General features: G+C 45.0%; 1 protein-coding gene across 2 annotated transcripts; it reads left to right on the top strand.

Moving 5' to 3' along the window:
• The first annotated feature begins 13 nt into the window (after window positions 1-13).
• On the top strand, window positions 14-27,872 carry OIT3 (oncoprotein induced transcript 3). 2 transcript variants are annotated; one of them, XM_071748947.1, is made up of 9 exons: window positions 14-121; window positions 8,994-9,368; window positions 9,848-9,958; window positions 13,841-13,963; window positions 16,852-16,974; window positions 20,709-20,869; window positions 20,956-21,371; window positions 25,587-25,686; window positions 27,116-27,872. In XM_071748947.1, the coding sequence occupies exons 2-9, from the start codon at window positions 9,125-9,127 to the stop codon at window positions 27,305-27,307; spliced, it is 1,470 nt and encodes a 489-aa protein (XP_071605048.1). In that variant the 5' UTR covers window positions 14-121; window positions 8,994-9,124; the 3' UTR covers window positions 27,308-27,872. The 2 variants fall into 2 exon arrangements, with proteins under 2 accessions (XP_071605048.1, XP_071605047.1); XM_071748946.1 differs by lacking the exon at window positions 14-121 and adding an exon at window positions 4,557-5,404.
• The last annotated feature ends 64 nt before the right edge of the window (window positions 27,873-27,936 follow it).

The raw sequence follows: 27,936 nt of genomic DNA, 5'->3' as shown, positions 1-27,936 counted from the left end.
TCTTGATCTTACCTCACTGAGGCCGTGGTGATGCAGCTAATGGCTTTCCTGAAGAAGCTTGGATGGAGATCTTGCTGCCATGCCTAGCTGTGTAACACCAGGGATCTCAGGAGCAGTTGAGGTGGTGAGGCAGAAGTAGAGATGTTTGGTCTAACAAAGATCTGCCTTTGTTTGACCAGCATAGTAGCTCCATGTGGACATTGACAAAGTCTAGAGAGTGTTGCAGGAGTGCAAGAGAATAATATGTATGGGCATATAGTGCCTGGTAACCTAAAATGTACCAAGTGGTGTCAGTGTATTTCTATATTGCATTCAAGTGTTGTTTCAGAGGAAAGCTGAAGTTCTAAGCTTCTGTTACTTTCTTTCTGGAGCCTTGAATGGTTGTGGTCTGATTTGTCACGTTGACATGTCATTTGTTCAGTAACCTTGGGAATCAGCAGATTGTACTTTGTCCTAACTGAGATGTTAAGATGAGATACTTGTGGGAAGATTTTTATTGTGTCCATTGACTATTTTTTTGTTGTTGCTGGGGGTTTTTTGTTTGTTTTTTTTTTAAATCCATAAATTGCCAATTCTTAGACCAGCCAACACTCTTGTGGGGTTTTTTAAGACAGAAAGGAGGGGCTGGAAACTGTTAATGTGACCTACCTTTAATAACTGTTGCAATTTAGTTAGCAGTGCAGACAAACCCTCCAAGCAGCCCTTACTCTGCTGCTGTGTTCAAGTGAGCTGCTGCCCTCTCTAGAAAATGGCTTGGAACAGTTGCATAAGAACTCATCCTTTTAGCATCCAGAAAAACTGAAGACCTTAGCATCTAGCACCACACTCCCAGCAAGAAAATGCTGTGTCCAAATTGTTCCTGCACATGCTTTAATGTTGTTCCAGAGATGATGTATATTCTTACTTTAGACCTTTTTCACACAAGTCTACCCTGAAGTACAGACTGTCTGGTGAGTCTTGTTAGTCTGTACCCTGGAAGATTGCTGTCTCATTTCTCTCAGCACCACCTGTGCACATGTGGACTCTGCTGGGGGTGGGTGCCATGCCACAAAACTCAGAGCTTCTCCTGGTGTTGCCCTTGAACACGAATGTGATGGGAAGTGTGATGCTCGATTGCTTTCCTGATAGACACTGTTGTGTATCAGTACCAACAAACTCTTGCAGTGGTTTCCATGACAAGGAGCCAGGCAGGTAACAGGGTTCTGTCCCACTGACAGCACTTCAAGAGCCAGCAGTGCTGCCTGAATCCTAATGTAACCCTGCATTCTTAGGATCCTGTGCAGGATAAACAGCAGTGTGCATTGCAGTGGTCAGATGCAGCTTTTTCTACTGATTTTGTTACTTATTTGCTATATCTCTCTTCCCTATCTTTCCGGAAGAGAGCTCTCAAACACATCAAGTTCAGAATTGCCTGCAGAAATGTATTCAGTTCCCTTTTTGTCATGCTTGCAAGGCTCTACCTTGCCAAACCTCTCCAGGGGAGAGGTGTTCATGGCTCTGTTTCCCTGGAGAGCGAAGAAGAAACCTTTTTTCTTCTCCTGTGTAATTCTTCTGACATGGCAGGCAGAGATGATGATCACCTTTCTGCTAGTTCTGCAAGTTCTTTCATGTTGGCTGTAGGGGGGTTTGCATGAAGCTCTGAAGCTGCTGTTGGCTGTGAGACCTCAAGTGAAGCTGCCCAAGTTGCCCTTGCTTTCTAAGCCAGTGGAACAACTTCTGATACATGGTTTTTTTTGTGAAGTTGTAAATGCAAACTGATTTCCTCTGTGCCACATTGTATGACTTAGTTTTCATGTAGGAAGGATCTTGGAGTACTTTTCTACCTATCTCAAGAGATTCCAATGACTCCTTAAAAAATAAATAAATCTTATACTGATATTTCAGGTGTGAAAAGCAAAATATAGAAATGGAAGTAAAACTTTCAGTGTATCTAAGCCCTGAAGTATGGCAGAAGTTGGTCTTGTGCTGTATCACTGTGGCTCTGTGAACTTGTCCCTGACTAGTTTTGCAGTTGTGGATATGCAGCCTTACAGAAGTATTGCCCTATTCCTTCATCTAGAAATGGAGGATCATGGAAAATATGTTACTTCTGTAGGACCTGTGGAAAAACACTCTCAGAACACCAAGTTCTGCATCACGGGGCTCCGCTGAGGGAAAGGAAGTGACTTCTACTCTTCACTAGGAGTTATGTACTTGTCTGATTTTAACAGGGTCTTGGTGTTACACTTTTTGTGTCAAGTCTGCTCATACTTCACCAAAGTCGTGTTTACTCCCTGATCTCGACAGCCCTTCCCACTTGGCACTGTGTCCTGGGATAAGTTGTTTACAGCAACAAGGCCTATCTCTAGGTCCTTGACATTGGTGCAATCCATCTCTGCAGCTTGTCAAGGCTCATTGTGAACATACATCCTCCAATCAATTGCCAACAGGGATCCTGTCCTGTGGGTGGAGTTCTGCTCTCTCCCAGTGGCAGGAAGTGCTGATAGCTCCTTTGCCTGCTCCTTCAAGGCAGGCTGCAGAAGTTACTCCTGCACCAGGAGCTGTTCTTCACACACCTTGTTTCCATTCAAGGTGAGTGTGTCTTCAGACATGGCTCTGACAAAGACAAGATCAGATCCAGCAAACACTAAAGCATCTTCATTCATTAGTCACACACAAACAGTATGAGGATTTCCTGAAGGCATTGAACAATTTGAGTTCTTTGTGTAAGGAAGATAAAGTCCTCCAAATGCCTGGGAGGGGCAAGGAGAGTGGTTGCAATGTGCAAAAATAGCCCCCTTTCTTTCATAGAGGCTTAGACAGCAGCAGGTTTGGAAGAGCCCATGTCTTGGTTACCAAAATGAAGTACCAAATACTTCTGTTTTAATATTGCCTTCCCTCTTCAGATATTTTAACACATACTGACAATTAGTTTTAAGAAATACTAACTTGATCCTAATTCTTCCTTCTTGGGAAGTCAGGCTAACTCATCTTTGGGGTAAGGAGATGAAAGTCAGGAACAACAGATTTACCAGATTTGTCATGAGAGTGCAGGCCCTACAGTATCTGGAGTATTCCACTGGAATTGTATCCTCTCTTCCAGAGGATTTCTTTACAGGAGGGTTTTTTGTTTGGGTTCTCTTCCCCCTTCCCCGCTCAGGAATAGTTCCCGCAGCTTGCTGAGGCACAGATTTGCACTGTCCTATTCTAATACAGGCTACTGCTGTTGGGGGGAACTGGAGCTGTGTATGTCATCTGAAATAACTTGCATAGAAAAGAGAAAATGCTGATTGGTAAGTTCCCTCTGGTAGTGCTTCTTCTGGAAGACTGAGATAGACTTAGTCTTTCCTGTGGAGTCCAAAAAATGTTAGAGGTAGCACACTGAAGGTTCTCCAGCTTTAGACCATTTCCTTGAACTAGATGTTATGGTCATTTAGGATAGTGTCATGTCTGGGAATGCTGGGCCATCTCCTTCTTTAGTCCATTTTGGAGTACTTCATAGAGCCTCTGTGTGATACCTTGAGACTCCAAACTGCTATGATGCAGTTCATTTCTCTATGTCATTTGTCACATCTAGCTGTCAAAATATTACTAGTGTCATACCTAATATACCACTGGCAAAGATCAAAGCAGCTGGTAATAAAATGGCTCAGAAAAATATGCACACCTCTAACACAAATGCAATTGAAACTTGTCAGTTTTGTTTACCCAAAATCATAAGTATGAATCAACCCCTCAATGAAAATGGCAAAATATAACTTCCTGTGGCTTGCTGTAGTATTTGCCATTCCATTTTAGTTTATCTTCTGGGAATTCACATAATCACCTTTTGAGGGCTATCTGCCTTGCTGGCTTTGCATCATGAACTTGTTCTCTTTTCCTGTTGAAAAAAAAATTTCTGGTACTGCACAACTGTCAGCACAATATAGTCACAAAGATTATGGTTTCTCTAGTGATGGTGGGAGCAATGACAGTAACTTTAAAAATTTCTAGTCATTCACCACTCAAAACACTCCTCTGCTGAGGTGGAGAGGAGCAGCATATTGCACTTCACTGCCAGGGAAACACCCAAACAGGGAAAGGCTCTTGAGAACTTTCTGTCCTGTAAAAGCTCCACAAAGCAGGGAAATACCCAGCCCCATGTCTCATGCATACTCAGGATGAAAATAATGGAGCAGGTTGTTTTTTTCTTCCTGGGATTTGAAGCTAGCACATCAACCTTGATGTTATTCCTTACAGCAGCCTGCTACAGAAATGCAGGGTGGGAAGGAAATGGGGAAATGCAAATGCTTGCTTGATTGTACAGTTACTGTAGGCTTAGCTATACTCTTTGCTGAGGGAGAGCTTTCTGCCTGTGAAGATTTCCTGGAGAAGAGCTGTATGACCAAAACAGTTCCACATTCAGCCAGATGAGAAGGAAGATCCCTCTGCTTATCCTTGTCTTCCTTGGTGTCTCTTGCTGCCAGTCATGGTGCTTGTTTTGCTTTAGTAGAGAACAGATTTCAATGTGCTGCATCTCATCTGAAGCCAGAGCATCTGGTTAGGACCTGCAGCTCTACTGTATTTAAGCAGTAAGGCAGAAGTTACTTAGTTCTGCATGGAATTTCTTCAGTAATGTTGGGTTTATTGATTGTGGGTTTGTTTTTCTAAAGACGGAGATCATAAGAGTACAGCAGCAAAATTTCCTTTTTTGCCTTGTTTGATCATCTTGCTGTGATTGCCAGGTTATGTGAACAGGACTGGAAAGGGTCTTCATGTAGCACAGGAACATCTCCCTGTAGGACACCAGTCCTTCACTTTGACTTATGTTCCCATTGTAGCTCTGCTCCAAGCACTCATCTGCAGTTGCTGCTCAGAAGCATCAGTTCTCCTCCTTTGGTCACTATTTCCTGCAGTTAAGGCTCTCTAGCCAGATTTCTGCTTGTAAGGAGCCATGAAGTCACATGTGGAAGGAGCAGAGATAACAACAAGCACCCATCTGTTCTTCTTTCCCATCCCTTCGGGATGTCCGGGTGTCCCCTGGATAGAATTCTTCTCCAGATAAGATAGTGGAGGTGTCACTGCAGGGAAGTCAGACCAGAAAACAATAGCAGGTTGAGTCCCAAAAACAAGATTGATCAGTAAGTACATCTCTGCTGTCAATAAGGGGCAGAGCTGCTCTGGGGAGGTCAAGGCTGGAGCTGTACCCCACATCCCTTCAGCTTCTTCCTCTGATAAACTTCCAGGAGAGCTATCAGACCTACTTTTCAGAAAGCTTGGGGTCAGAAGCTCCTCTGAGAGGAAGGCCACAAGAGCCACAGTGTGTGTAAGGGCTTTCAAGCCTCTGTTACTTGAGTGGTAGCTGTTTCTTGGCTGAGTGGAATGTTCCAGTACTTGTTTTTCTGTATTTGCTTCATCAACGAGTTGCAGCCAGTGTCTTCAATGGGTGAGTGAAGAGGCATTGCCTTCAAGCTTATTTCTATTTGCCATCTTTTGCTATTCTTAAGTGAAAGACTGGAAGATATGAGAAATACCCTTTTTCTTTTAAGATTATGTGAAATTGTTTGTGATTGCAAAGATCTGTCACAGAACATTAAGGCTCCCATGTTGGGAGTATCTGTACTCCCAAGGCACTGTAGGATTTTCCTCTCCCTTCAGAGGAGAGACTCTAGGAGTAGATATTATGCTACTTTTCCCCCTGCTACTCTGACAAATCTTAACTGAATTTAGTGTTGTAACACAGTGCTGCTCATTTCATTGCTTAGTTGTGCCCGAGCAGAGACCTTCAGTTACACAGTAGACGCAGCATTAATCTCTCTGCAGAATGGTGGGCTGAGGAATGCTTGCTAAAACCTGATTTGTCATCCAGTCCATATGCAAGCATGGCATCTAGAGAACTACTGATACCAAACTGAAAAGCTTTGCTTCACAGCTAATGCTGTGAATGCTTGAGCTAATGTTCAAGCCACACAAGAAATGTTAGGGAGGAAAAAATGGAGCCAAGAAAAATGAAAAACAGAGGGAGTCAGAGATAGAGGGAGTCAGAGGTAGTTATGTCTTGTGCAAAGCTCACATGTTTTTGCTTTTCTGTGGAGAAAAGATGAGAGGTTGATTGGTTGCTTCTGTATATGTTTATGAACTTTCCCTTTAAAAGACTGAAATCACTTTTCAGGGAACTGCTGCAAAGTCAGCTTGGTATCTGCAGGGAGGTTGGCATGGGGCAGTCCTGGCATTCTGAGGGTGAGCACTGAGGGTCTGCAGTGTTCCAAAGAGCCCTCCCTGCTTGTTCTGCCTGCCTGCCTCCCCTTGGCTCCTGCCTGAAGCTCTCAGAGAAATGGAAGATGTGAGAGTATTGCTACCCCATGCCGCTGAAACGCCTTCTTCCAGCTCCCTGTGAGCACCTACGTGTTCCTCTCAGTAACTTGTGTCTTTTAATTATCTTCTGGGCGTGCAGGGGACAATGTGATCTCTCTAGATGAGGGTTTTCAAACTCTTGAGTACAAAGTTAATTATACTATATGAAAGCTCATGAGAGTGTGTGCATTTTTGGTGCTGCCCAGCTGGGACAATGACAGGGCATTCCTAGCCTCACCTCATTTGGCTTTTAAGAACACAAAAACCTTCTTAATCGTAGTGACTCACCCAGCTCACCCTTAGGCAATACCAAATGATCTTGTGGAAACCAAGTGAGTTATACTGAGGGAAGCCCAGAGGAAGACTTTTTTACCTGTGTGCAAAGGCTGGACTAGTGTTTTCCTGTCTCAAGAACTCAAGCAAGCTTTTGGGGGATGGGATTTCACAGTGCTGTTAAATCTCTGTGGGTAAGGGGAGGCAAGGAAAGAGGCAAATGAAACCAAGAGCTCATGAGGGGTTTCCTGGTGAATCTCATCAGAGATTCAGGCTGCTGCTTACCCTTTGCTGCTCAGAACTAAGGGCTGCCTGTGATGGGAGTGAATCTGCTGCACTGTGGACCTCAGGAATTATGGCACCAGAGATCACCTTCATAACCCAGTCTTCTGCTCAGCTTGCATCTCGTTTGTGACTACAGCAGCTGCTCCTGCCTTTTGTGGTGCATTTGAGGCCAAACAAAATGTGTCTATGGCTGAGAAAGTTGTGAGGATATTCATCAAGAGAGATGTTATATTTGTGAGAAGGTACAAGATAGCATGTCAGCCAATGATTTGATAGAGATAGCAGCTAAATAAGGGTGATTTGAGGTCCATTCTCAAAAGCAGTTTTAATTCCCACTTAAGAGTCAGTGAAGCAAATTTAAAAAAAAATTAACCAAGAAGGTTTGTCTGCATCCGGAGCACTCTAATAGAAACAGTGTTCCCCCTCCAAACTGCAATACCCTATTTAAAACAAAACAAAAAAAAAAGATACAAAAAACCCAGAACAATTGTAGAATTTAAAAAAAGAGATGCGCTGTGGGAAGTAGAGGGAATTTCAGTATGAGATGTATTTAATGGGAATTTTTTTTTATTAGCCTAATTCTAACAAATGGTAATCAATCAATGGTGATCAGAGGGCTGAAGCACCTCCTCTGCGAAGACAGGCTAAAGAAGTTGGGGTTGTTCAGCTTGGAGAAAAGAAGGCTCCGAGGTGACCTTATAGCAGCCTTCCAGTATCTGAAGGGGGCCTACAAGAAAGCTGGGGTAGGGCTTTTTACATGGCTGTGCAGTGAGAGGACAAGGGGAAATGCTTTAGAACTTGAAGAGGGGAGATTTAGGTTAGACATTTGGAAGAAATTCTTGAATTTGAGGGAGATGAGACACTGGCACAGGTTGCCCAAGTAAGTTGTGACTGCCCCCTCCCTGGAAGAGTTCAAGGCCAGGCTGGATGGGGCCTTGAGCAACCTGGTCTGGTGGGAGGTGTCCCTGCCCATGCAAGGGGGTTGGAACCAGATGATCATTATGGTCCCTTCCACCCCTGGCCATTCCATGATTCAATTTTCCTTACTCAAGAAAGTATTAGTATTCATTTTGCTTAGTAGAGAATAGCTAATCATGGGTAAGTGGTGCTTAATCAGGTATTAAATGTAAGTGAAAACGAAACCTCTGGACTTTACATGAGGAAGCTGCCAAATCAGGGTTAGTTACCAGAAGACTGAAAATGTAATTTTTTATATTTTTACAGAATTTTACAGAATGCACAGACTTGAGTTATAGCTCTTTCAGCTCACCTTGGCATGAATGTACTGTAGGAGAACACTACCCAGGGTAAATGGAGCAGAGTCTCTTTCTTCTCCCTCACCTCTCTACGCATACATTCTTGGTTAGAGACAGCCTGCTGGGCTGTAGATCAACTTCATTGTGACCTGGGAGAGCAGTTCTTACATTTAGCTGTTTAAAACTGTACCTTGAAGTGAGTAGGAACTGCTAATTATGCTTAGAGATTGCTTCCAGTTATATAGAGGGATAATAATTAAATGGGAACATTTTTTTCTGTTGTGTATCTTGCAGTTCACGTTTTAATTGGTGCTCTGCCAGGTGATCTACAACTTGAGGTTATGGCATCTCAGTTGTGAGGGCTGACGGGCCATAGAAGGATTTTCAGAGAGGCTGCATAACCTGTTTAAAGTGTGCTCCTCTTCTCTGTGGTATCTGGGAGAGTTGGCAGTGACTTCAGTAGGGGCTTGCAGCTGCTCAGTTACCATTGGCCACAGCGTGGGTGTCCTAGGCTTGACCCAGTGCTCCCAGGACAAATAGAAAAATCACTCCCTGGACCTGAGGTTTGCCCTTTCCCTCTCCCCCTCCCCCATCAATGCTCGGCAACAACTCAGACTGTTGCATAATCTTGTAAGAGCTCTGTTAATTTACTTTTTCCTCCAAGATATTTAAGCCGAGCTGTCAGGATTTTCCATGAGGCAATTAGTTAGCTGGTGTCACTGTTTCTCCCTGAGGGGTCTCTACCTATCACAATGATTCTGCTAAGTCGAGAATAGAAAAAGAAATTGGTTTGTGTTCCTTGCAATTATCCATCAGCAACTCGATGTCTAGCAGATGTTCTCTCCTGTCTCTTGCTACATGTCTCAGCCCTGGACCCCTGCTCTGCCTACATCAGCCTGAACGAGCCCTGGAGGAACACTGATCATCAGATAAATGGTTCCCATGGGCAGCCAACCTGTGACAGTCAGATCTCCGGGGAGTGGTATCGATTCACTGGCATGGCCGGTGATGCCATGCCGACCTTCTGCATCCCGGAGAACCACTGTGGCACCCACGCTCCCATCTGGCTCAATGGCAGCCACCCACGTGAGTCGGATGGCATCGTCCCACGCCAGGCCTGTGCCAGCTTCAATGGGAACTGCTGCCTCTGGAACACCACCATCGACGTCAAGGCCTGTCCCGGAGGGTACTACGTGTACCGCTTGGCCAAACCCAGCGTTTGTTTCCATGCCTACTGTGGGCGTAAGTAGCTGCTGAGGTGGCTTTTCTGGAACCCCTCTTCACCTCTGTGGTGTGGGATGGAGAGTGAGCATGAGGTGGTGGCAGGTTTCTGGCTTCCTCGCTCAGATCCTTGTCAGGTGACACGGTGCAGATGGTGGCCTGCCTGCAGCAGACTGGTTGGACTGTTTCACCCTGTGAATTCTATAGAGCCTTTGTTCAGCTAGCAGAAATCTTCCCTAGCTTACCTGGCCACAGTGATTTAATGCTCTCAGTGGGTCCTGTGGTTTGTCTTGGCATGCTACCAAAGCCAAAATCTGCATCTCTGACAAAGTAATTAAATCAGATTGTTTTGTCATCAGCTTCAGTGGTTCAGCTTTCCTAATGTGGACTGGGTCTGTAACTGGTGGGCAAGACATAGGGTGTGAAGCTGATGGTACAGATGCAGTATTCTTGATGAGTGCTCTGTGGTTCATGCTCACTACAGTCTTGTCGTGCCCTAGATTTTTATGACATCTGTGATGTGGTGGATTGCCAGGACTCCTGCATGGATACTGGTGACTGCATGTGTTCTCCAGGGACAACTCTAGGACCTGATGGACAGACATGTCTTGGTAAGGTTGGAAATAACTCTTGTCAGTTACTGATGCTTCCTTTCCCCTTTGTTTCTCAATCCATTGTTTTACAAAGCATTAAAAGAAAAGGAAAAGTCTTATGAGAGGAGTTTTTCCCCCTTGCTGCCTAGAAAAGCTCATAGATTCTGTAAGTGATTCCTGATCTTTCCCTGCAGGGAGGGGTATGACATCCCATGACTGAGTGCACTGTGGTACCTCCAGAGCTATCCATACACAGATTTGCTTCCTGCATGGTCCAGCTGCCGAGAGCAGCAGCTTGGCTGTCAGTAGGAGAGTCTCACTGAAAGATCACTGTGCAGCCCTTTAGGTGTTCAGGAATGCCTGTGCAGTCTGTCATTAGACATTTCCTCTCACTCACTCTGTTGAATGCCTCTTCCCTCCAAGAAAATGCTCACTGGCTGGCATAGGGCCATGCACTAAGCTGCACCATACTTACTGCCCTTCTGGGGCATTGTCCAGGCCTGGGGATTGATGAGAGTCAAAGGACTGTGGGTAACAGCACAGGCTCAGTGGTTCTAGGCAGTGTGACAAGGTGACAGGCACCTGGTGACTGAACTGGCAGATACCAACATGACCAAGACATGGAGGGCTGCAAGTGGGAGCAGAGTGGGGAACATGGGCCTCAGGGATTTGTGAGGGAACCTCTGGGAAACACTGAGGAGAGGATGGCTGTGGTTGTGCATGGTGCTGGGAGGTGAGCACCTGTGCTACAAGGTCCTTGGAAGATGCTCTGTGAAGCAGTGCAAGGGTCTGGGGAGGGGTGACAGCTGGGGAGCTGCAGAGCCACACCAATGGATAGCAAGAGGTGACAGGGAGAAAGGTGTGCTAGTGTTCATCAGAACGGGGTCTTATCTTCATCCTTGAGGTTTGATTTGGTGGAGAGGTTGGGAGCAGAGTAGTTCCAGCAGGCTGCATGGCAGATGAGTTCCTTCTATAAGGACTATGGCTGACAAAGCAGGCGTGGGTGGTTTCTTTCTTCACTCTCCTCACGTCTGTGGGCAGCAGGTTAGGGGCCACATTTGTCACAATCTGTGGAGGGAGCAGCCTGGCCCTGCTCCTGATTTACACTTCCTCACACCCGTTCTACAGAACCATTTTGCTTTGGTTGCTTCACATCTTTGCAGCTGAGTGGCAGACTTTAACTCTCTCAGCTAATTAAAAGCATCTATTGGCTGCTTCTCTGCAAAACTTCCAGGCACAGATGTGCCCTTGACAAGCACCAGCACTCAATAAATGTGTGGCAGGCTCCCAGGAAAGGATTTCCTGCAGCAGGGAGGCATTCAGGATTCCTGAGCCTGCCTGCCCGTGCCGGAGCTGCCTTCACCCCCTGCCACGGCCAGGCCAGGCAGGAATTGTGCACTGCTGCTTCTCTTCAGGATAACCAGATGGCACAACACCTCGGCTGTAATAATCACACTGCCTGCAGCAGTGTGTGGCTAATTGTGTGGCTCTTTCTAAGAACTTGCTGTTGTGCTGAATAGTTGCACAATCACATATTTGAGAGCAACTGTGCCAGCCTTCCAGAGAAACCAAACAAATCTGTGTGAGTCTTTCTATGGAAAATATTCTTCCTTCCCCAGCTCACCCTAAGAGAGGGGCTGAAAATGCTGCAGTCATGCTAAGAAGCTCTGTCTGTGAATCTCCCTGTGCTGGGCTGACTTCAATATGTTATATGCTTTCAGTCCCAGAGTAGAACTGCTAAGCCTAAATTATATTTACTTTTGTAAACTTACTTAGGGGCTAGATTAGGTCTTTTACTTTCTGTCATGGATTCACCAATTCAGTACATTGCCTTTGACCTCTTGAATACCTGGATCTATGTTGGACTAAGGCATGGTTAAAATCAGTTCCCTCTCCCAGCCCAGGCTTAAGACAACCAGGCTGTGTCCCAGATGTGGTGGCTGACATTGGTGTGGAAGAGCAGGGACAGATCTGCACCAGATCTGCTTCATCTGTAGAGCTCAGAGGACAGGCAAGGCCAATTGCTGGGTATCACCCTTGGCTTGGCCAAGCTCTAGGATCTTCTAATGGCAGTGCTGTACTTTTGCCAGTAGCCCTTTTCCTCCTCACCCTCTGCTTTTAAGCACCTTTAATTTTATTGTTAGAAGGGAAATCTTATTTAGAAGGGAGCTGGTCATATGTGTGAAGAAAGCAGTGTCTCTGTCTGTCTCCTTGATGTGATTCCTGCCTTCCAAAGCAGAGTACCAGCCATTTCTTTGGCTAAAAATACTCAATTCATGTTGCTTGTGGGAGTAGACTCCACTACCAGCTGCAGGCTGTGGGTACTGTAGATGTGTGGGACCACTTACACCTAAGAGAGCTCATCTCTGACCTGTCTCTTAAAGTAGTATTTTTCTTTTTTCTTGTTTTTAAGCTTCTGACATCTTATAAACGGTAATTTCTAAGCTGTTTTGGTAAAACCCCATGTGAGACTTGATTGATAACCTCAGCATTCTGGCCTGCCTAAGAGAAATAATGAGTGTTGTTGCTCAGCAATAGCAATGACCATGCCTTCCTCTCTTTTTGATTCACTTTTTGCACACAGATATTAAATCAGGTTGAAGAATGAGAATCTCAGAGAACAAAGTATTAAAAAAAGGACACAAGGGCAAACAAACATAAAGGAACTTTTAGCCTTTAAATAAGAGAAAAATAGGAGGAGTTTTCAGAGCTTTACCAAGACATTCAAAAGCATCTGCTGTGCTTCTTCCTCAGTACACACTCAGCACCCTGGAGGGCTCTAAACTGGAGCTAAATGCAGCCAAACGTGACATGGGTACTACTCACAGGTATATTGCTTTAGGTTATAAAAACCCAGTCCAGACTCATTACAAGGTTATTCTACAACCTTTATCTGGAGTCCACTCCAGAAAGTGTGAAATGCCAGTTCAGGCATTCCTCTTTCTTCTGAGCTGGAAAGGTAGGAGCCACAGCTCTGTGGAGGGCTGCAGAGGAGCCCAGCAGAGCAGGGAGTGCTGTCAGGGAGCAATGAGGAGCTGAGTCCTCCAGAGGAGTAGCCAAAACTGAGCTCTTGGTGTTACCTTTGGTGCAGAGTGTCTGAGCAGCTAATGGTTATGGTGGTTTGTGTTGCACCAGCACCCTGGTGAAGTCTCACCATGATGAACTAACATTTCCGTTCTGCAAGAACATTGGAGCTTTCCAAGACAGGGAGCAGCCAGAGCTGGGGCAAGAAGCCGAAACAATAAAATTTCCCATGACATGGCTTTTCTCAGGGAAGCTTCATGGGCTTCATTAAAACATATTGGTTTGATTTCAGCTGTGTTTGTATGTTTACAGCTGATTTTCATTTTCATGTCTTCATTTTTAAGTAAGTGTTGAATCACTTAAAATTGCTGTAGCATAATTGCCCATGTGTGTAGCAGTAGCAGGTGTGATACAAAAATAAATAGGGTTTATTTTTCACTGAATCTGGTATTCACCTAGTTTTACCTTGCAGTTGAGTTTTTAACTCCATTTTAATATCTTTGTGGATGGGGGACAGTTTGGGAGGAGATGATAAATGAAAACAAATACTCCTTAGTGTGTGGAACTGGTTTGGAAGTTTCCCAGCAGGACTGTGTCCATCTGCACTCTGAAATGGCTGCTGTGTGCATGCTGTCTTTACCCCCAGGTCTGCTTTGTTCCTGAGGCAGACACAGCATGGAAAACCACTCTGCTGCTATCAAGAGATAGTGGTCTTCAGCATTTAGTGGGATTACTTTCCTCTGTTGCCCTGATCCAGGTCAGGAGGGCAAGAAAGACACCCCAGGGCTGACCAGCCCTCCCACGTAGCAGCCCCTTTTTGCCTGCTGTGTGTTCACCAGGCCACAGGTTCTGACAGTGACTGGGTTTTGTTTGCAGATGAAAATGAATGTGAGCAGAACAATGGAGGCTGCAGTGAATTTTGTGTTAACCTGAAGAACTCTCACCGCTGTGAGTGCGGGATCGGGCGCACCCTGGGAAGCGACGGGAAAACCTGTGAAGGTGAGGATTGGGCTGTCCCAGTCTGCTGGAAACAATACAAATCATTCCCCTTACCTTACAGCAGTGGTACTCTCTTGGCTCCTTGCAGCTGGAATTAAATGTCACTCATATCACTTCTGTGCTTGCCAGCAAGGTTGTCACTGAAATATCCCTCTAATCAAGCAGAGAGGAGTCTCCTGGTTGTTCTCCCTACCTTGTTAAATTCTGTTATGATTTCCTTGTATTTATCTCCACAGGGGGAGAGAAGGCAGTGGATCTGGACGATTGCTTGTCCAGACAGAACTAGTTATTGCTGGAGATGCTGGGATTTGCTCTGGAGATTTGTATAATGGTTGTGGGGGGTGGAGTTAGCATTGCTGGGTTTTGACAGCCAGCAGTAGGTTCGGGGTAATGCAGTGACAGTGCAGTGTAGTAGACAGTGAGGATTGCTCAGCCTCCTGAGATTGAGGAGAGGGGGTGCTAGGCTGTAAACAGAAGCTAGATTTAAGATTAGGGCTGCATTTTGACTGTTTGATTTTTATAAGTAGTTACTTGTGGGCTATGCCGCATGCAGCTGCTACAGTTACTTCCCAGTGGTGGAACAGCCAGGCTGAAAATTTTGGATGAGTTTGATTGATAACACAGCAGAGGCTTAAAGACCAAATTGTAGGTTTCATCTGTTTTTGAAAGCAATGCACAAACGTCTTTGAGCAGAAATATGAAAACGCAGCAAAATTGACTTGTGCCTGATGTTTTCTGTGGTCTGCTGTGAAGAGCAGTGTGGCCCCTCACAGGCAAAGCAGCTGTGTTGTGTGTTCACAGATACTGTGGGGCCTCAAACAAGAATAGTAGCTGCAGGTGTTGCCTCACTTTTGAGCTACCCCATTGCCAGAACTACAAAGGAATATGTCAGCAGCCTGCAAGCAACCTTACATGAGCCATTCCGTGGCAGACACCAGTGGTGCAGGGGACTGCTGTTGTATTTTTGGGACGGACTCCACCTTTTAAGGTTCACATGCAGATGGCTCCAAGCTGCAGTTTTTGTTCCTGATTTCTCTCTCTATGATATCAAAGCATTACCTTGCAAATGTGAAAATCACCTCTCTGAGCTCTGTTAATAAAACATCACTCACCCAGCTCCCTGGGGAAAGCTCCTGTGATCCCTAAGTACTTGCTAAGTTGGGTGAGGCCAAAAGTCACCTGCTGGCTTTGTCCCTTTCACATCCAGCACTGAGCTGGGGGGGTGTCACCAGCTCTGCTATGTGGCAGTTTTTATTCCTGGGCATTTATTCCTGCATTCTTCTGACAGGGCTGGGATACTTTGTCTGGAAACTCATTTGTTCCTGCTGCCTCCAAAGCTGGATTTTAGGACCTTTAAGACAGGGCTATTTAATGTCTTCCTCTGTAAGAAAGATGGTGTTTTTCACAAGTTTAGCACTGCTGCTGGGGATTTTTACAATCTTGTTAGTGAGTTTTATTTCTAAACAATGTGCCCTCAACTTTGGGAGCCATTAGAGTATGTGATATACTTGCGAGCCACCTCACAGCTGTTGCTAAAAAGAACAAATACAAGTGATTTAGCTTGATTACATGAGCTAGTGAGGCTGAGTAGCATTAAGAGTATCTCAAAATTTCAGTTCTAATGCTTTACCCATTACTTTGACTCATGTGGAGTGCTCAGGCTGTTTTTTTCCATTCAATGTGTAAGATTGAGTATGGCATTTCCATTATTTTCTTTACATTTCAGTGAAAACCACACTGTCATTTCTGATGGCAGGCTTAGGGAGAAATATTTTCTATTTATGATTTGTTTATGTTATACGTGCCATTGTTTTACTGAGAACATAGCAGTATTTGTCTCTAAAGGTTAAAAAAATTAAGAAGTTATGGTTATTATTTTTTAAAAATCATTGTGTTCTGTTATTTTCTTTATATTAGAAAGCCCACAACAACTGGGAACAACTCTTCAAATGTTCAGAATGTCTTTGGATGACCTTTTGGGCTCTTTTCTGCAGCTGTAGTGGCTAGGAATTTGTTTTACATGAAAACTCAGATCCTTAGAAGATTGCCTACATGAACAGAAAAGGTCTAAGAAAAACCATGACAAATCCCCCCAATTAGCTGTGCTGCCCTCTTTTCTCTGCACTTCAGACTGGGGGAAAATTAGGAGGTGAATCTACCTTACACTGTGATATACCATCACTCATATGTCTTTCAGCCCGTGTGATAACGCATCTCCGGGTAGCCAATCTCTAAGCCTAAAACTCTCAAACTAGCAAAATTCCTGCTAAACAAAATCCTACAAGAAGAGTTTCATTTTAAACCTATGAAGGGGATGCAAGAATCCACTTCACTCACCTCCAGCACAGCTGGGAAACCCAGAGGCACAGAGCACCAACATCTTTTCTCTGGTGTTCCCTGATGGGAAAAATAGCTGGCTGCCCCTGGGCACCTTCCCTGCAAATCTCAGGGCTTTAATTGTGGTGATGAATCAGGGAGTGAGTATGGTTCCCCACAGGAGAGGTTTTAGGAGGATTTACCTCCAACTTTTTGAAGTAAGACAACATAAGAAACAACACAAGCATTTAGTTTAAGAGGATGTCTTGGAAGTTAGAAAGGGCCAAGCTGAAGGTTGCCTATTTAGCCATCTTAATTATGCCAGTTATAATATGTGGTTTAACTTGGTATGATTTTTCACAGAATTCCTTGTTAGCTTCATGGTGAAATGACAAATATGGGAAATGGTAGAATTAAAAGTAGGTTTCCAGCTCATTTTCTTTGAAGCAAGCTCTCACCATGCTGTTCCCTTTGAGCTCTGTGTTGGTCATACTGTTTGTCAGCCAGGAGCATGCAGGGGCCATGCAACTGCCTGAGGAGCAGGATGTATTGATTTTTCTTTCTTTTTGCAGAAATTGAAGGCTGTCACAATAACAATGGAGGCTGCAGCCATACCTGTATTGAAGTGGAAGACTCATACCAATGTGAATGTCCAAGGGGACTTGTTCTGTCAGAAGACAACCACACTTGCCAAGGTAGGTCAACAAAATCTCCCTGACAGCCTCTGTCCCCTGGAAGTTAAAACTATGACTGAAGAGCCTCTGCTTCTTGTTTTTGTTGTGTTTGCATGGTCTGTCCTTTTCAGTCTGGTTAATGAGCTTTGCCATTAATGACAGATGATCCAAAACTGAGAGCCTGGGGACACTGCTCTTTTTACCAGGCAGAACAGGGCCCAGCTGGGTGCATCTTGCATCACAGGTGGTTTTGACAGTATTCACTTACAATTAAGATTGCTTAACATCTCCATAGGAATCTGCTAATGGGCTGAACTTGGGACATAGATAAAACGGAATAAAAGGGAGCTTGCCATGGGCTGATTTACTTGTTTTTTTGATAATACCACAGAGCTAGTGTTACCTTGTGTGTTCAGACCCTCCTGTAGACTGGTGTGTTACAAAGTGCCCAGACATCACTTAGAGAAACTGACCCAGACTTTGTGGTGGCCAACAATTGGTATGGTTTGCTTGATTAAACTTCAGCTTTTTAAGCTTTTTAGAAATGCAGAATTCTGTTTTCAGCAGTGAGCACTGCACACTTGGAATTCAGTAGTGCTTATTGCTCCAGCAGAGCCAGGTGGGGAGGAGGAGCTGGGATTTTCCAAGAGCTGTGATTATACTTGGTGATTGAAGATCTGATTGATGGATTACAGGCCAGAAAAAAGCAATGCTCTTGAATCCCAGCTCCCTGAGACAACCTCAGCAGGGTTAGGAGGCCATGCGTATCCCAGCTGCTGTTTCTTCTTCTTCTGAGGCTACTAATGAGAGCAGCAGCACTGCCAGGTGCCAAGATGGGTCTTGGGATAAAGTGAGATTTCTTGTTCTTCTGCATTTCATGGCCCCAAGTAGTGGTCTGCAGTTCTGAGCAGATATGAAAGGTAAAATTGATAGTGCAGGGCAGGCACTGTTGTCTGAAGCAATTGGATCTGCTGCCCATCAGCCCTCTTCTGCACTGTCTCTGCATTCAGAATATTAATAATCTTCCACAGAAATTATAGACTTGGCAGTCAGACAGTTTTCACAATGATATCAGCCAACACTTGGGATTTTACAGACCATACTAGAACCCCACCTCTGTCCCAAGTGTGATGGGGGGAGGCTTTTGTCCCCTCTCCCATGCTCAAGCCTGGTGTGCAGCTGAGCGGATGACAAGGTGCATTTTCTCTGTGTTTGTAGCAGTGCTTCAGGGCTCCAGAGACCCCATTCTGCTGAACAGTCTGGGCAAAAAGATAACCCCTGCTCCAGGAAGGGTACTTTGAAAGGACAAGGAAGGAATCACAGAATCATTCTGGTTGGGAAAGGCCTTTAATATCATACAACCATTAAGATCATCAAATCATTAACCAAAATTTACCAACCATTAACCTAACTCTGCCAAGTCCAGTGCTTAAACTGTATCTCTCAGCACATCTTTTGAGCACCTCCAGGGGTGGTGACTCAACCACTTCCCTGGGCAGCCTGTGCCAGTGTTTAATAACTCTTTCAGTGAAAAACTTTCTTCTCATATCTAATCTAATCTAACCCTCCTCTGGTATAACTTGAGACCATTTCCTCTTGTCCTGTTGCTTGTTACTAGGGAGAAGAGACCAACTGCCACCTTGCTCACCTTTCAGGTAGTTGCAGAGAGTGAGAATGTCTTCCCTCAGCTAAACAGCTTTTTTCCAGGCTAAACAATCTCAGTTCCTATAGATGCTTCTCTGAAGGCTCATTCTTCACACCCTTCACCAGCTTTGCTGCCTTTACCAGCCACAGGCTGAACAAGGAACACAGTGCCAGCAATAGCAGAGAGCAGAATGAGTCTTGGACTTGCCAAAGCAGCTTCCCATCAGAGTGAGGGTACTTGTAGACACTGGTGCAAAGCAGAGTTTGAAGTGGTAACCAGGAGGCTCCCCCGGCACTTACAGATGCTCTAGGATGCAGGAGGGTGAAGGACTGAGCCAGCCCTGCTCAGAGCTGAACTGTGCTGATGCAATGGTTAATTGGTGGAACCTAAACACTCATTGATTACTTGTCTATGTACAAATGTCTAGGGTGGTTTGAATTAAATAACTGGTAGCTCAGAGGCAATTAGCATAAGAAGTTTCCGTGGGTGTTTTCTGAAATAGTGAGTGATGAGTTGGCTTGAAGCAAAAATGGATCTGGTCACAGGTTTCATTCACTTCTTTCTGTGCCCAGCTGGTAGACAGCACACAGACAGCTCCTGCAGTGCCAGAGCAGAGGTTAAATGGGCATCATCAAATTTCTCCTGAAGTTTGGAGAATTCTAGTTGGAATCCAAACTCTTTTGCCCTGAATTACACTTTTATAAAAGTATTACATTCTCCTGTTCATCAAGGAGTCACTAAAGCAGTGAAGCTTTAAACCCAAATCCAGCCAATCTGTTCTCCAAAGGATTTTCCTCTCTGCATTGCCCTGTGTTCTCAAAGTCCCTTTGTCTCCTTGTGAGCTTTGCCATTTGACATGCTCAGTTATTCCCACTTGCCTTCTGCTGCAGATGGAGAAAGAGCTGAGGTAATTCTTAGTTCTTTAATTTTCTGTAATAACCCAGCAATGTCATTAGGAGAGCACGTTGCTTTGGGCAGACTGCATACATTTTAGCTTATCACCTTGAAAAGATCAACTTTTTATTAAAAATACTCCCTGCAGGTATGTGGTAGCTGTTACAAATATCTTAGCTGGGACATGAGAATTTTTTTAAAGGGGTAAAATTTAGCAGTGTGCCTTGTGTCCAAGATCCAGAATCCTTAATTATACAATCACATTGGTTGAAACTAGGGGAAGGAAGATTATATGAATGTCAAGGATTTGAACTGTAATTAATTTTAGGAAAAAGCTTGGGGAACTGGTATGTTTGCAAAATGTTTTATGTGATTTTAAAATATGATAAATAGAAATTCTAGAGGGGATTTTTTTTTCTGGCTGAGAAGAGATCACGATATATCCACCAGTAAGATTGCTCTGTATCTAAGTTAATAGGTAGGTATACACCCAAATAATTATATACAGCAATTATTTTTTACTGAAAATTATTCCCTATTTTCTCTTTCATTTTGTCCCATCTTTGCTTTCTCCCACTTCTTATGTAATGGAGTAATTTTTTTTTTAAAGTTGACATAGAGAGCTGTTTGAAAATTCAAAGGTTGGAAAGAGGTAGAATGAGCAAGCTAATAGGGTTTGTTTGCCAAAGCTGGATTTATTGCTTATAAAAATGCTATTACTGCATTTTGAGGTGCTTCCATTTTAGCTCAGTATCTGCATGGAATTGCTTTTGACATGTTCTGGATTTGATGTAAAACCTGATAAAGGGCCTTAAAATTGTTTTTCCTTTGTTGTTGTGAATTTAGTATCTGTATCTGGGAAAGGCTCCTCCCAGGGTGTAGCAGAGCCCATCAAACATGGGCTGAGTAGTAAGTATAGCTGGAAATCCTGCACAGCCAAGTTTCTGGTGCAAGCATAGTTGGTTGTCCTTATCTTTTGTGGCACTGCTGAGCCAGGAGAATGTGGGGCTGTGGTAGCTTGGGAGGTTTCTGTTTCATAGATGGGAGTATAAGATATGGGTAGTTGGATTTCTGTGGCTGGGTAGTATCATAAATGCAGCATATGACTGCCCTTCCTTTCCCCCCGTAGTAACTGGTGCAGCCCTTACCCACCTCCCTCAGACTGACACTTTCTGAGAGTTCTGTAGCTCTGTTATTCTGGGGGCTTTTCTTGTAGTTCCGGTGCTGTGCAAGTCCAGCTCTATTGAAGTGAGCATCCCAAAGGACCTGGTTGGAGGCCTGGACCTTTCCCTGATCAACACTTCCTGCAAAGGAGTATCCAATGGCACCCACGTTAACATCCATTTCTCCCTGAAGTCCTGCGGCACTGTTGTGGACGTACGTATCCCCCCTGCTGCCCCGTCTCCTGGGATTTGTGAGGTTTGGGGACTTCCCTTTCCCTTCAGCTCCTTTCTTTCCTGCAGGTAATAAATGATAAGATCGTTGCTACCAATCTGGTGACTGGTTTGCCAAAGCAGACTCCAGGAAGCAACGGGGACATCATTGTCCGCACCAGCAAGCTGCTGATCCCGGTGACCTGCGAGTTCCCATGCCGCTACACCATCTCTGAGGGTTATGTGCCCAACCTCAAGAACTCTCCCTTGGAAATCATGAGCCGCAACCAGGGCATCTTTCCCTTCACTCTTGAGATCTTCAAAGACAAAGAGTTTGATGAACCCTACAGGGGTGCTCTTCCCACCCTCAAACTTCGGGACTCTCTGTACTTTGGGATTGAACCCTTGGTACATGTCAATGGCCTGGAGACACTGGTGGAGAGCTGCTTTGCCACTCCCACTTCAAAAATCGACGAGATCCTGAAGTACTATCTGATTCAAGATGGGTGAGTTCACTGTTCCCTCCTTTGCTGGCTATTAGACAGGAGCTGGCAGTGAGGCTAAGATGCATTGTCCCTGTGACATGGGAAACACTGTCACTGGCTACTGTGTTCCTTGCCATCAGCACCAGCCAGCTGGAAACAGCTGGCACATCAAAAGCACCTGGGAGAAACAGTGTGAGGTGGAGAAAGAGGTTACTCCAAGTGCTACCTTTACAGGACATATGTCTATGTGATCAGCCTTGTGGGTAACTGAATTAGCTCCTGTAAAAAGATATCCTTCCTGAGACCCTCTCTGCCAGCCTGCAGAGTGCCAAGCCAGTCAGCACAACCCCTGGTGGCTGTGTCCCATGGCCACGCACTCACTGCAGCAACTGGAGCAAGTGTCTTCATTCCCTTCATCACTTTATTATAGCATGAGCCTGAAGACTCCATGGCTGGTCCTAGCTGGAACTCCAGGACCTCCCCTTGCTTTGCTCTCTCTCTGCCTCCCTGAAGTTTCTCAGTGCAGTAGGCTTTAGGGTCTCTCAATTTGACTGTAATTTTCTGGGATGTCTGTGATTAGCAGTCTTTCCCAGGATGTGCTGGTTGAAAGATCAGGGTGGATCTTGTGGTTCACAGTTAGGCCTCCTCGTGATGGGTTTTGTGGCAGAGGTTTGGGGAGCACTGCTGTGGGCTCTGCTGTGGCTGCTAAAATGACCCCTGTTTTCAGATACTTGCTTGGATGCTGGCATGACAGTGCTGCTATGCAACATTGCTATGAAGTGTCTGCATCAAGCAATGCCTGGCAGCTAAACCAGACATTGCTGTGGAAGTGTCACAGCTGGGAACCAATCTGCCATCCTCTAGGGAGCCAAAGTAATATCTAAGGCATACCCAAGTGTCATAGCCAAACAGTTGAGGGACTGTGCTCATGTAAGTCCTGTGTTCTGACTGCCAAACCATCTAATGAGGACAATTATTTCCTCATCTGCCAGGCTAAATCGTCCATTGTTACATCTGGTGATGACAAGTCCTGTGTGACTGTCTTGTAACAAAAGGGTCCTGCAGGGTATGGTGCACACAATGTTTTAATTTCCTCCTGACAAACGTTTCAGCTTTAGCTTGCTCTCCCTCCATCCTAGGCAGTTCTTATGTGCATTTCTGACATTTCTGGGACTTATAAGCAGATTTGTAATGGAAAGATTAATTTATTGACTCCCTGGCCCTTTAATTTACCAACTCCTGTGGACCCTTCACAGAGTCAAGTCTCCAAACATTCATTCTTGGATTACCATTAGTGAAAATTATGGGATTCTATGTCAATAGCCAAACCCAGTCCCAAACAGAAAAGGGAGAAGGCAGAAAATAGCATCTCTTGAGTTCACCACAGTGCTAGTTGGAGGATTCACTGCACCAGCAGCCCCTTTGGTACTATTATCCTGCAGAGGGCATTAAAACTTCATCAAAGGGAAAAAAGGGCTGGAGCTGGCTGACTGGAGCCTTATCCAGCCTTCTCTGCTCTCCAGACATCACTGCAGGCCCCAGTGTCCTCAGCCAAGCCAGCCCTGTGGTCTCTGCTGTTTTTAAATTGGACCAAAGGTTAACAGTGAACTCCTGAGCTAACAGAGGTTCTTTGGCTCTCAGTTTGCTCACAGCAATTTACAAGTCAAATTAGCTGAATGCACCGCCGATTTGTCCCTGCTTCAAACAGTTCTGTAATAACCCAGTTTCTTTCCATCAGCCCAGTCCCAAAAGCCCAAGGCAATAAAGATGGGATTTTTAAACCAGTTTGATTAAGTAGGATCACACCTGCAGGAGTTACCTGCACCTTCCAGAGGGAAACGCTGTTTAAATTTGAGGCAATTCACCTTAGACTGAGGAATGGGGAAATTCCCTCTCCTTTTTTATTCCCATCTCCAGTTGGCAAGAGGTGGGATCCTTCTTCTGTGGGACACCTCTCCCTGTGCTGATGTGATCAGGATTTTCCCAGATACCTCCTTGCTGTCTCTGTAATACTCTGTGCTGCTGTGTAGCCACACCAGCCAGACCCAGAGCAGCTCTCCTGCTTCTGATCTTGTTCCAAAAATAAATTAAAGGCACTGACCAATTGCACAGGTGATAAAGATTGTAGCTTTCTGGGGTCTCTGGAGCCAGGTCATGTCACTGAGGGCAAACTGTTGTCATCTAATTTGGTCAGGAACTGCAATTTATCTGAGCATGATGTGGGTAAGGTAGTTCAATTGCAAGGGTCATCTGCTTACTCCTTGGGCTGCCCCTCAGGTGTAGGATGAGGTGCTTATTTTATTCTCCAAGCCCTCCTCTGAACCATGCAGCCCCCCCATCACACGGTGGCACAGCCACTTTCTGCTCCCCTAATCTGACCACATTATGCACAGAAAAGGGTTATTTTCTCCCAAATTCTGACCAGAGTCACTCATTTCCCTTCCATACGTGTGTTCTCTACCCCTTCTCATCTCTCCAAGGTGGGAAGCAGGGCCTGGGGGTTTCCTAGGAAGGTGGGACAACATGGTGTGGTCCCACACACAATGCCAAAAGGCTTGACCCCGTGACTCAGGAGGTTTTGAGCTCTTTTTTTGTCATGTCACAATGTGTCTGTCAAACCTGTCCCTAAGACATACTTAAGGGCATGGTAGGAGCTCCATGTATCCCTGGTCCCTCCCTGGTTCCTGGCTCCAGTTTGGGCTGCTGTCCAAGAAGCATCATGGTTTATATGCTCACAAAAGAGGACATACCCATGAGTTGACTTTATAGCCCCAAAGCTGAGCCTGTCACTTATGAAAAGTCTTTAACTGTCATTCTTTACAATCAGATGCCTTTCGGAATGATGCTTTTAAAAGCATTTTTATCCTAAACATCTTGGCAACATCTGGTGTTTAGCCTCAAGGGGGACAAATCTATCTCAATTTTTCTAGAGTGTTAATTTATTAGCTCCCCTTGCATGACTTCTTCTGTTTGCCTCCAGAGCGAGTTAACTAGACAAGCACTGCTGACAGGGATATTCATTCAGAATGTGACCTCCACTGACTGAAAAAGCTACCAAAATACAGGGTGGTGAAAACAGTGCCAGGATCAGAGCAATGCTGAGTGCTCCTGTGAACACACACAGCTCCATTGCACGTAGCAGAAGGGAGGGATTGCAGGAGGCTGCTGCCCACGGAGCCAGCTTAGCCAAACAGGATGGAGATTTCCAAATACTCTTCTAGTGGAAGCAGAGCTGCATATAGACATGGGGTCTGCTGCTGAACATCTCAAATATCAGCATTTCTCCCAATGCCTTACATATTTCTGCTGTAGATGGAAGCTAAGGGTTACTGCAGGAGCAGGACTTTGAGCTGTCACACTGTTACCCCATGTCTCTTCCACCATCATTTTTTTTTTTTTATATATATATCCTGCAACGTCCAGATTTCTGGAATTAACTTGGTAGAAAGGACAAGCTGCTTTGTAATGCAATATAAAAGCAGCATCTGAGCTTCTCAGAATGCCTTAGGCTTTGCATTAGGCAGCAGGAAATCTCAGGTGACCAGAACTTCTTGTCTTGCTCTTTCTCTGTCGAACTCTAGGTAGGATTCATTAGTTCTAAAGAGACTGCACCTGGCATGGAACTTCTATAAAAGTAGCTTATTGCCTTGCAGTTCTGTGACCTCTCACATAAGTCATCATGTTAGTGATGAAGAAATTATGAATTTGAGCTTTTTGACCAAGGAAGTAAAATGTAAATGATATAAAGCAAAGTAGATCTGGATTTTTGTGCTCTTCATCATCTGTGATATTTTAGTAATGTCAACAAAGGCTTCTTCATTTTAAGCATGACTTATGTGCATATATCTGTGCATACAGAAGGTAGATAATACAAATACACTGTGGATCAGCTCTGTTGGTTGCTGCAGGCTGTTGCACGGGAAGGTGAGATGAGGACACATTTTGCCTGCAGCTCTCTGGCAATGCCTCTGCTGAGAGGACTGGCCCACGTCCTGCCAGCTCTCTGCTGCTGAGCTGTTCTTTGTCTGGAGATGCTATTATCATCACTGTTGTTTTTCCCCATCATTCCCCAATTTTCTTCCCTGGCCAGAGAGGAAGTGACATGGACTATAGCTTAGCTTGAGGGAACCAAGCCCTCCTTTCCTTTCTCTGGTTAAATAGGCTGGGATTATTTTTTTTTCTTTCTTTTTCCATTTCTGGGAAACCTATTAAAGCCCATCCCTCTGCTTTCCTCAGCTGTGTTTCTGATGACTCAGTGAAACAGTACACTTCAAAGGACCATCTTGCCAAGCATTTCCAGGTTCCTGTGTTCAAGTTTGTGGGCAAAGACAACAAGGTAAGTTCAAAAAGCACCTATTAAGTATTCCACCAGCCCTGATCTGACAGGACAGTCTCAACACAGAGTTTACTAGAGTGTGAAGGGGAGGAATGGCTGGCCCCAGGCTGATGCTGTTGTACCTGTTCCAGCAGTTGTGTCTTTCAGGAGCCTGACACCGGTACCTTAGGTGATAGTAATGAAAAAACCTAAAATTAAATAAAGTATGAAGGACAGTTGTGAAACATCAGCTTTGCAGCAGGTTAAAATAATTTTTTTCAGCATAGTCTCAGTGGACCCTTGTATACTGGTCAAGTGTTCCCAGTTGCTAAACAGAAACCCAAGGAGATAGACACATTGTGCAAAGTCCTATTTTTAAAACAAGACAGTCTGTAGATTTTAATCTCTTCAACCTTGTATTGTTTCTAGCTCTTGTCAGTACAGATGCCAGCTTTCCAAATAAAAGGCCACCACAGTGTTTAATTCAATGTGAAACCAGGCTGTTCAGGCTGGTGGCACTGTGGAGCAGAAGCCCCGTAGTGGGAGCACAGTTGCAGGATAATGCGTTTTTCTTAAATAAAACAGCTTTCCTTTTCTGTGCTAGAAGAAACCAGGTCTTTCAGTCAGTATGCTCAGACAATGCTTGCTCCAAGAGGCAAAAAGCTGCCTCTGCAGCTCTAGGAAATCTTCAGTAGGGTTAAAACAGAGAAGATCTTTCAAAACTCAGAAATTTCACATAGCTGTTTGATTGCCACCTGTGCCTCCAACCTGCCTCCCCCCAGCCAGGGTAATGGATTTTGCTTCAAACTTCACCATTAGCCAACCATTCACCAATATTTTCTTCCCTAATTGCTGCTTGTGGGGATCTTGCTTACTCTTCTTGTCACTTAGGGGACAGGGAGCAGTAATCCTGTCACTGTCTGCCATTACTGTGCAGAAGAAAAAAAAAGGGCAGCTGTCTCCCCACCCTTTGTGTTCTCCTTCTCTTTTCAAATTAGTGCCCCATCAACCTGAATTTTTCTCCTTTGCCCCTCAGTCTCCTATCTTTATGTTTTCTCAGCTCGTATCAGATTCTCTTGCATGATTTCATGAGTCCATCTTGTGAAGCATCAATGCCTGCACCTACCACTCCACATGAGCTCCTCCATGCTTACTGCTGGTGTTTTCACCCCTTTCTCTGGAGGATGTTTTCATATATTCATATTCTTCATGCTCTGAGATCTCAGCTGGTCCCTCTAGAACACATGCCCTCTCCTGGGTACATCAGGAAACAGACGGAGTAGCCAGTTTGGCTGGGGATGGAGATGGTGGATGAGGATGGAGACGGTGGATGAGGACCTTGTTGATGCAGACATCAACAGGGACATGCAGGGACATCTGTCTGAGAGCTGGCAGCCCTGCCAGTCCAATTCCCAGAGCTGGGTGTTAACTTGGTCTCTCCACCCCACAGGAGGTGTTCCTGCACTGCCGAATCCTCGTCTGCGGCGCCCTGGACGAGAGCTCCCGCTGTGCCCAGGGCTGCCGGCGGCGGATGCGCAGGGCGGCTGGGGAGGAGGAGGAAGAGGAGGAGGAGGAGGAATCCGGTCACATGGCAAACCATATCCTGACAGGAGGTCCCATCAGAATCGACTTCGATGAATAGCACCCACCCACAGCACCTCTGCAAGAGAGCACCTCTCGTCAGTGCCTTCTTTCATGGTTGGTTGAGGAATAAGGTATTTGCTAAAGCCTCACAGGACTCGTTTCCCTCCCTGCACGATGTTTGTGAGGGATGTTGGGCGCTCAGGACAGCCCTCTGAATGCAACCTGGACTGCAGAACAGTTTGATTTTACCTGCCTTTCTTCCCAACAAGCCTTCCCTTGGAGAGGGACCTTGTTGCTTTGCAGGCCTGAAGCATTACCCAACTTTGTCTTTCCCCTCGCCCACCTGCAGGCTCCACAGGACTGTCTGTCCTTGACTACACAAGTTATTTGAGCCCTTCTTTTGTCAGACCGTGCAAATAGTATCATAGCTGAACATGTTTGCTGTGCAGTTCTGTGAATGATTTTGGATGACTGTTAATAAAAACATGCATAAAAATATCTATCTCACAATGTGTACGTTCCTTGGAGGGATAAAACAGTTGTCATCACAGACAATTAAAGCTTAGATCTATCACAGGCAAATTGAAATGTTATTTTTACACAATAAAAGGTATCTAGTAAAATTTAGGAGATTTTGGTGTCTTTTGGTAGGTGCATGCAGTAGTGTTGCATTCAGTGTGTCATTAC

This window comes from Heliangelus exortis, chromosome 7 (genome assembly GCF_036169615.1).
Source record: "Heliangelus exortis chromosome 7, bHelExo1.hap1, whole genome shotgun sequence".
NCBI classification, from domain to species: Eukaryota; Metazoa; Chordata; class Aves; order Apodiformes; family Trochilidae; genus Heliangelus; species Heliangelus exortis.
The sequence above is the reverse complement of the archived record's forward strand: the minus strand, read 5'-3'. Positions and strand labels throughout refer to the sequence as shown.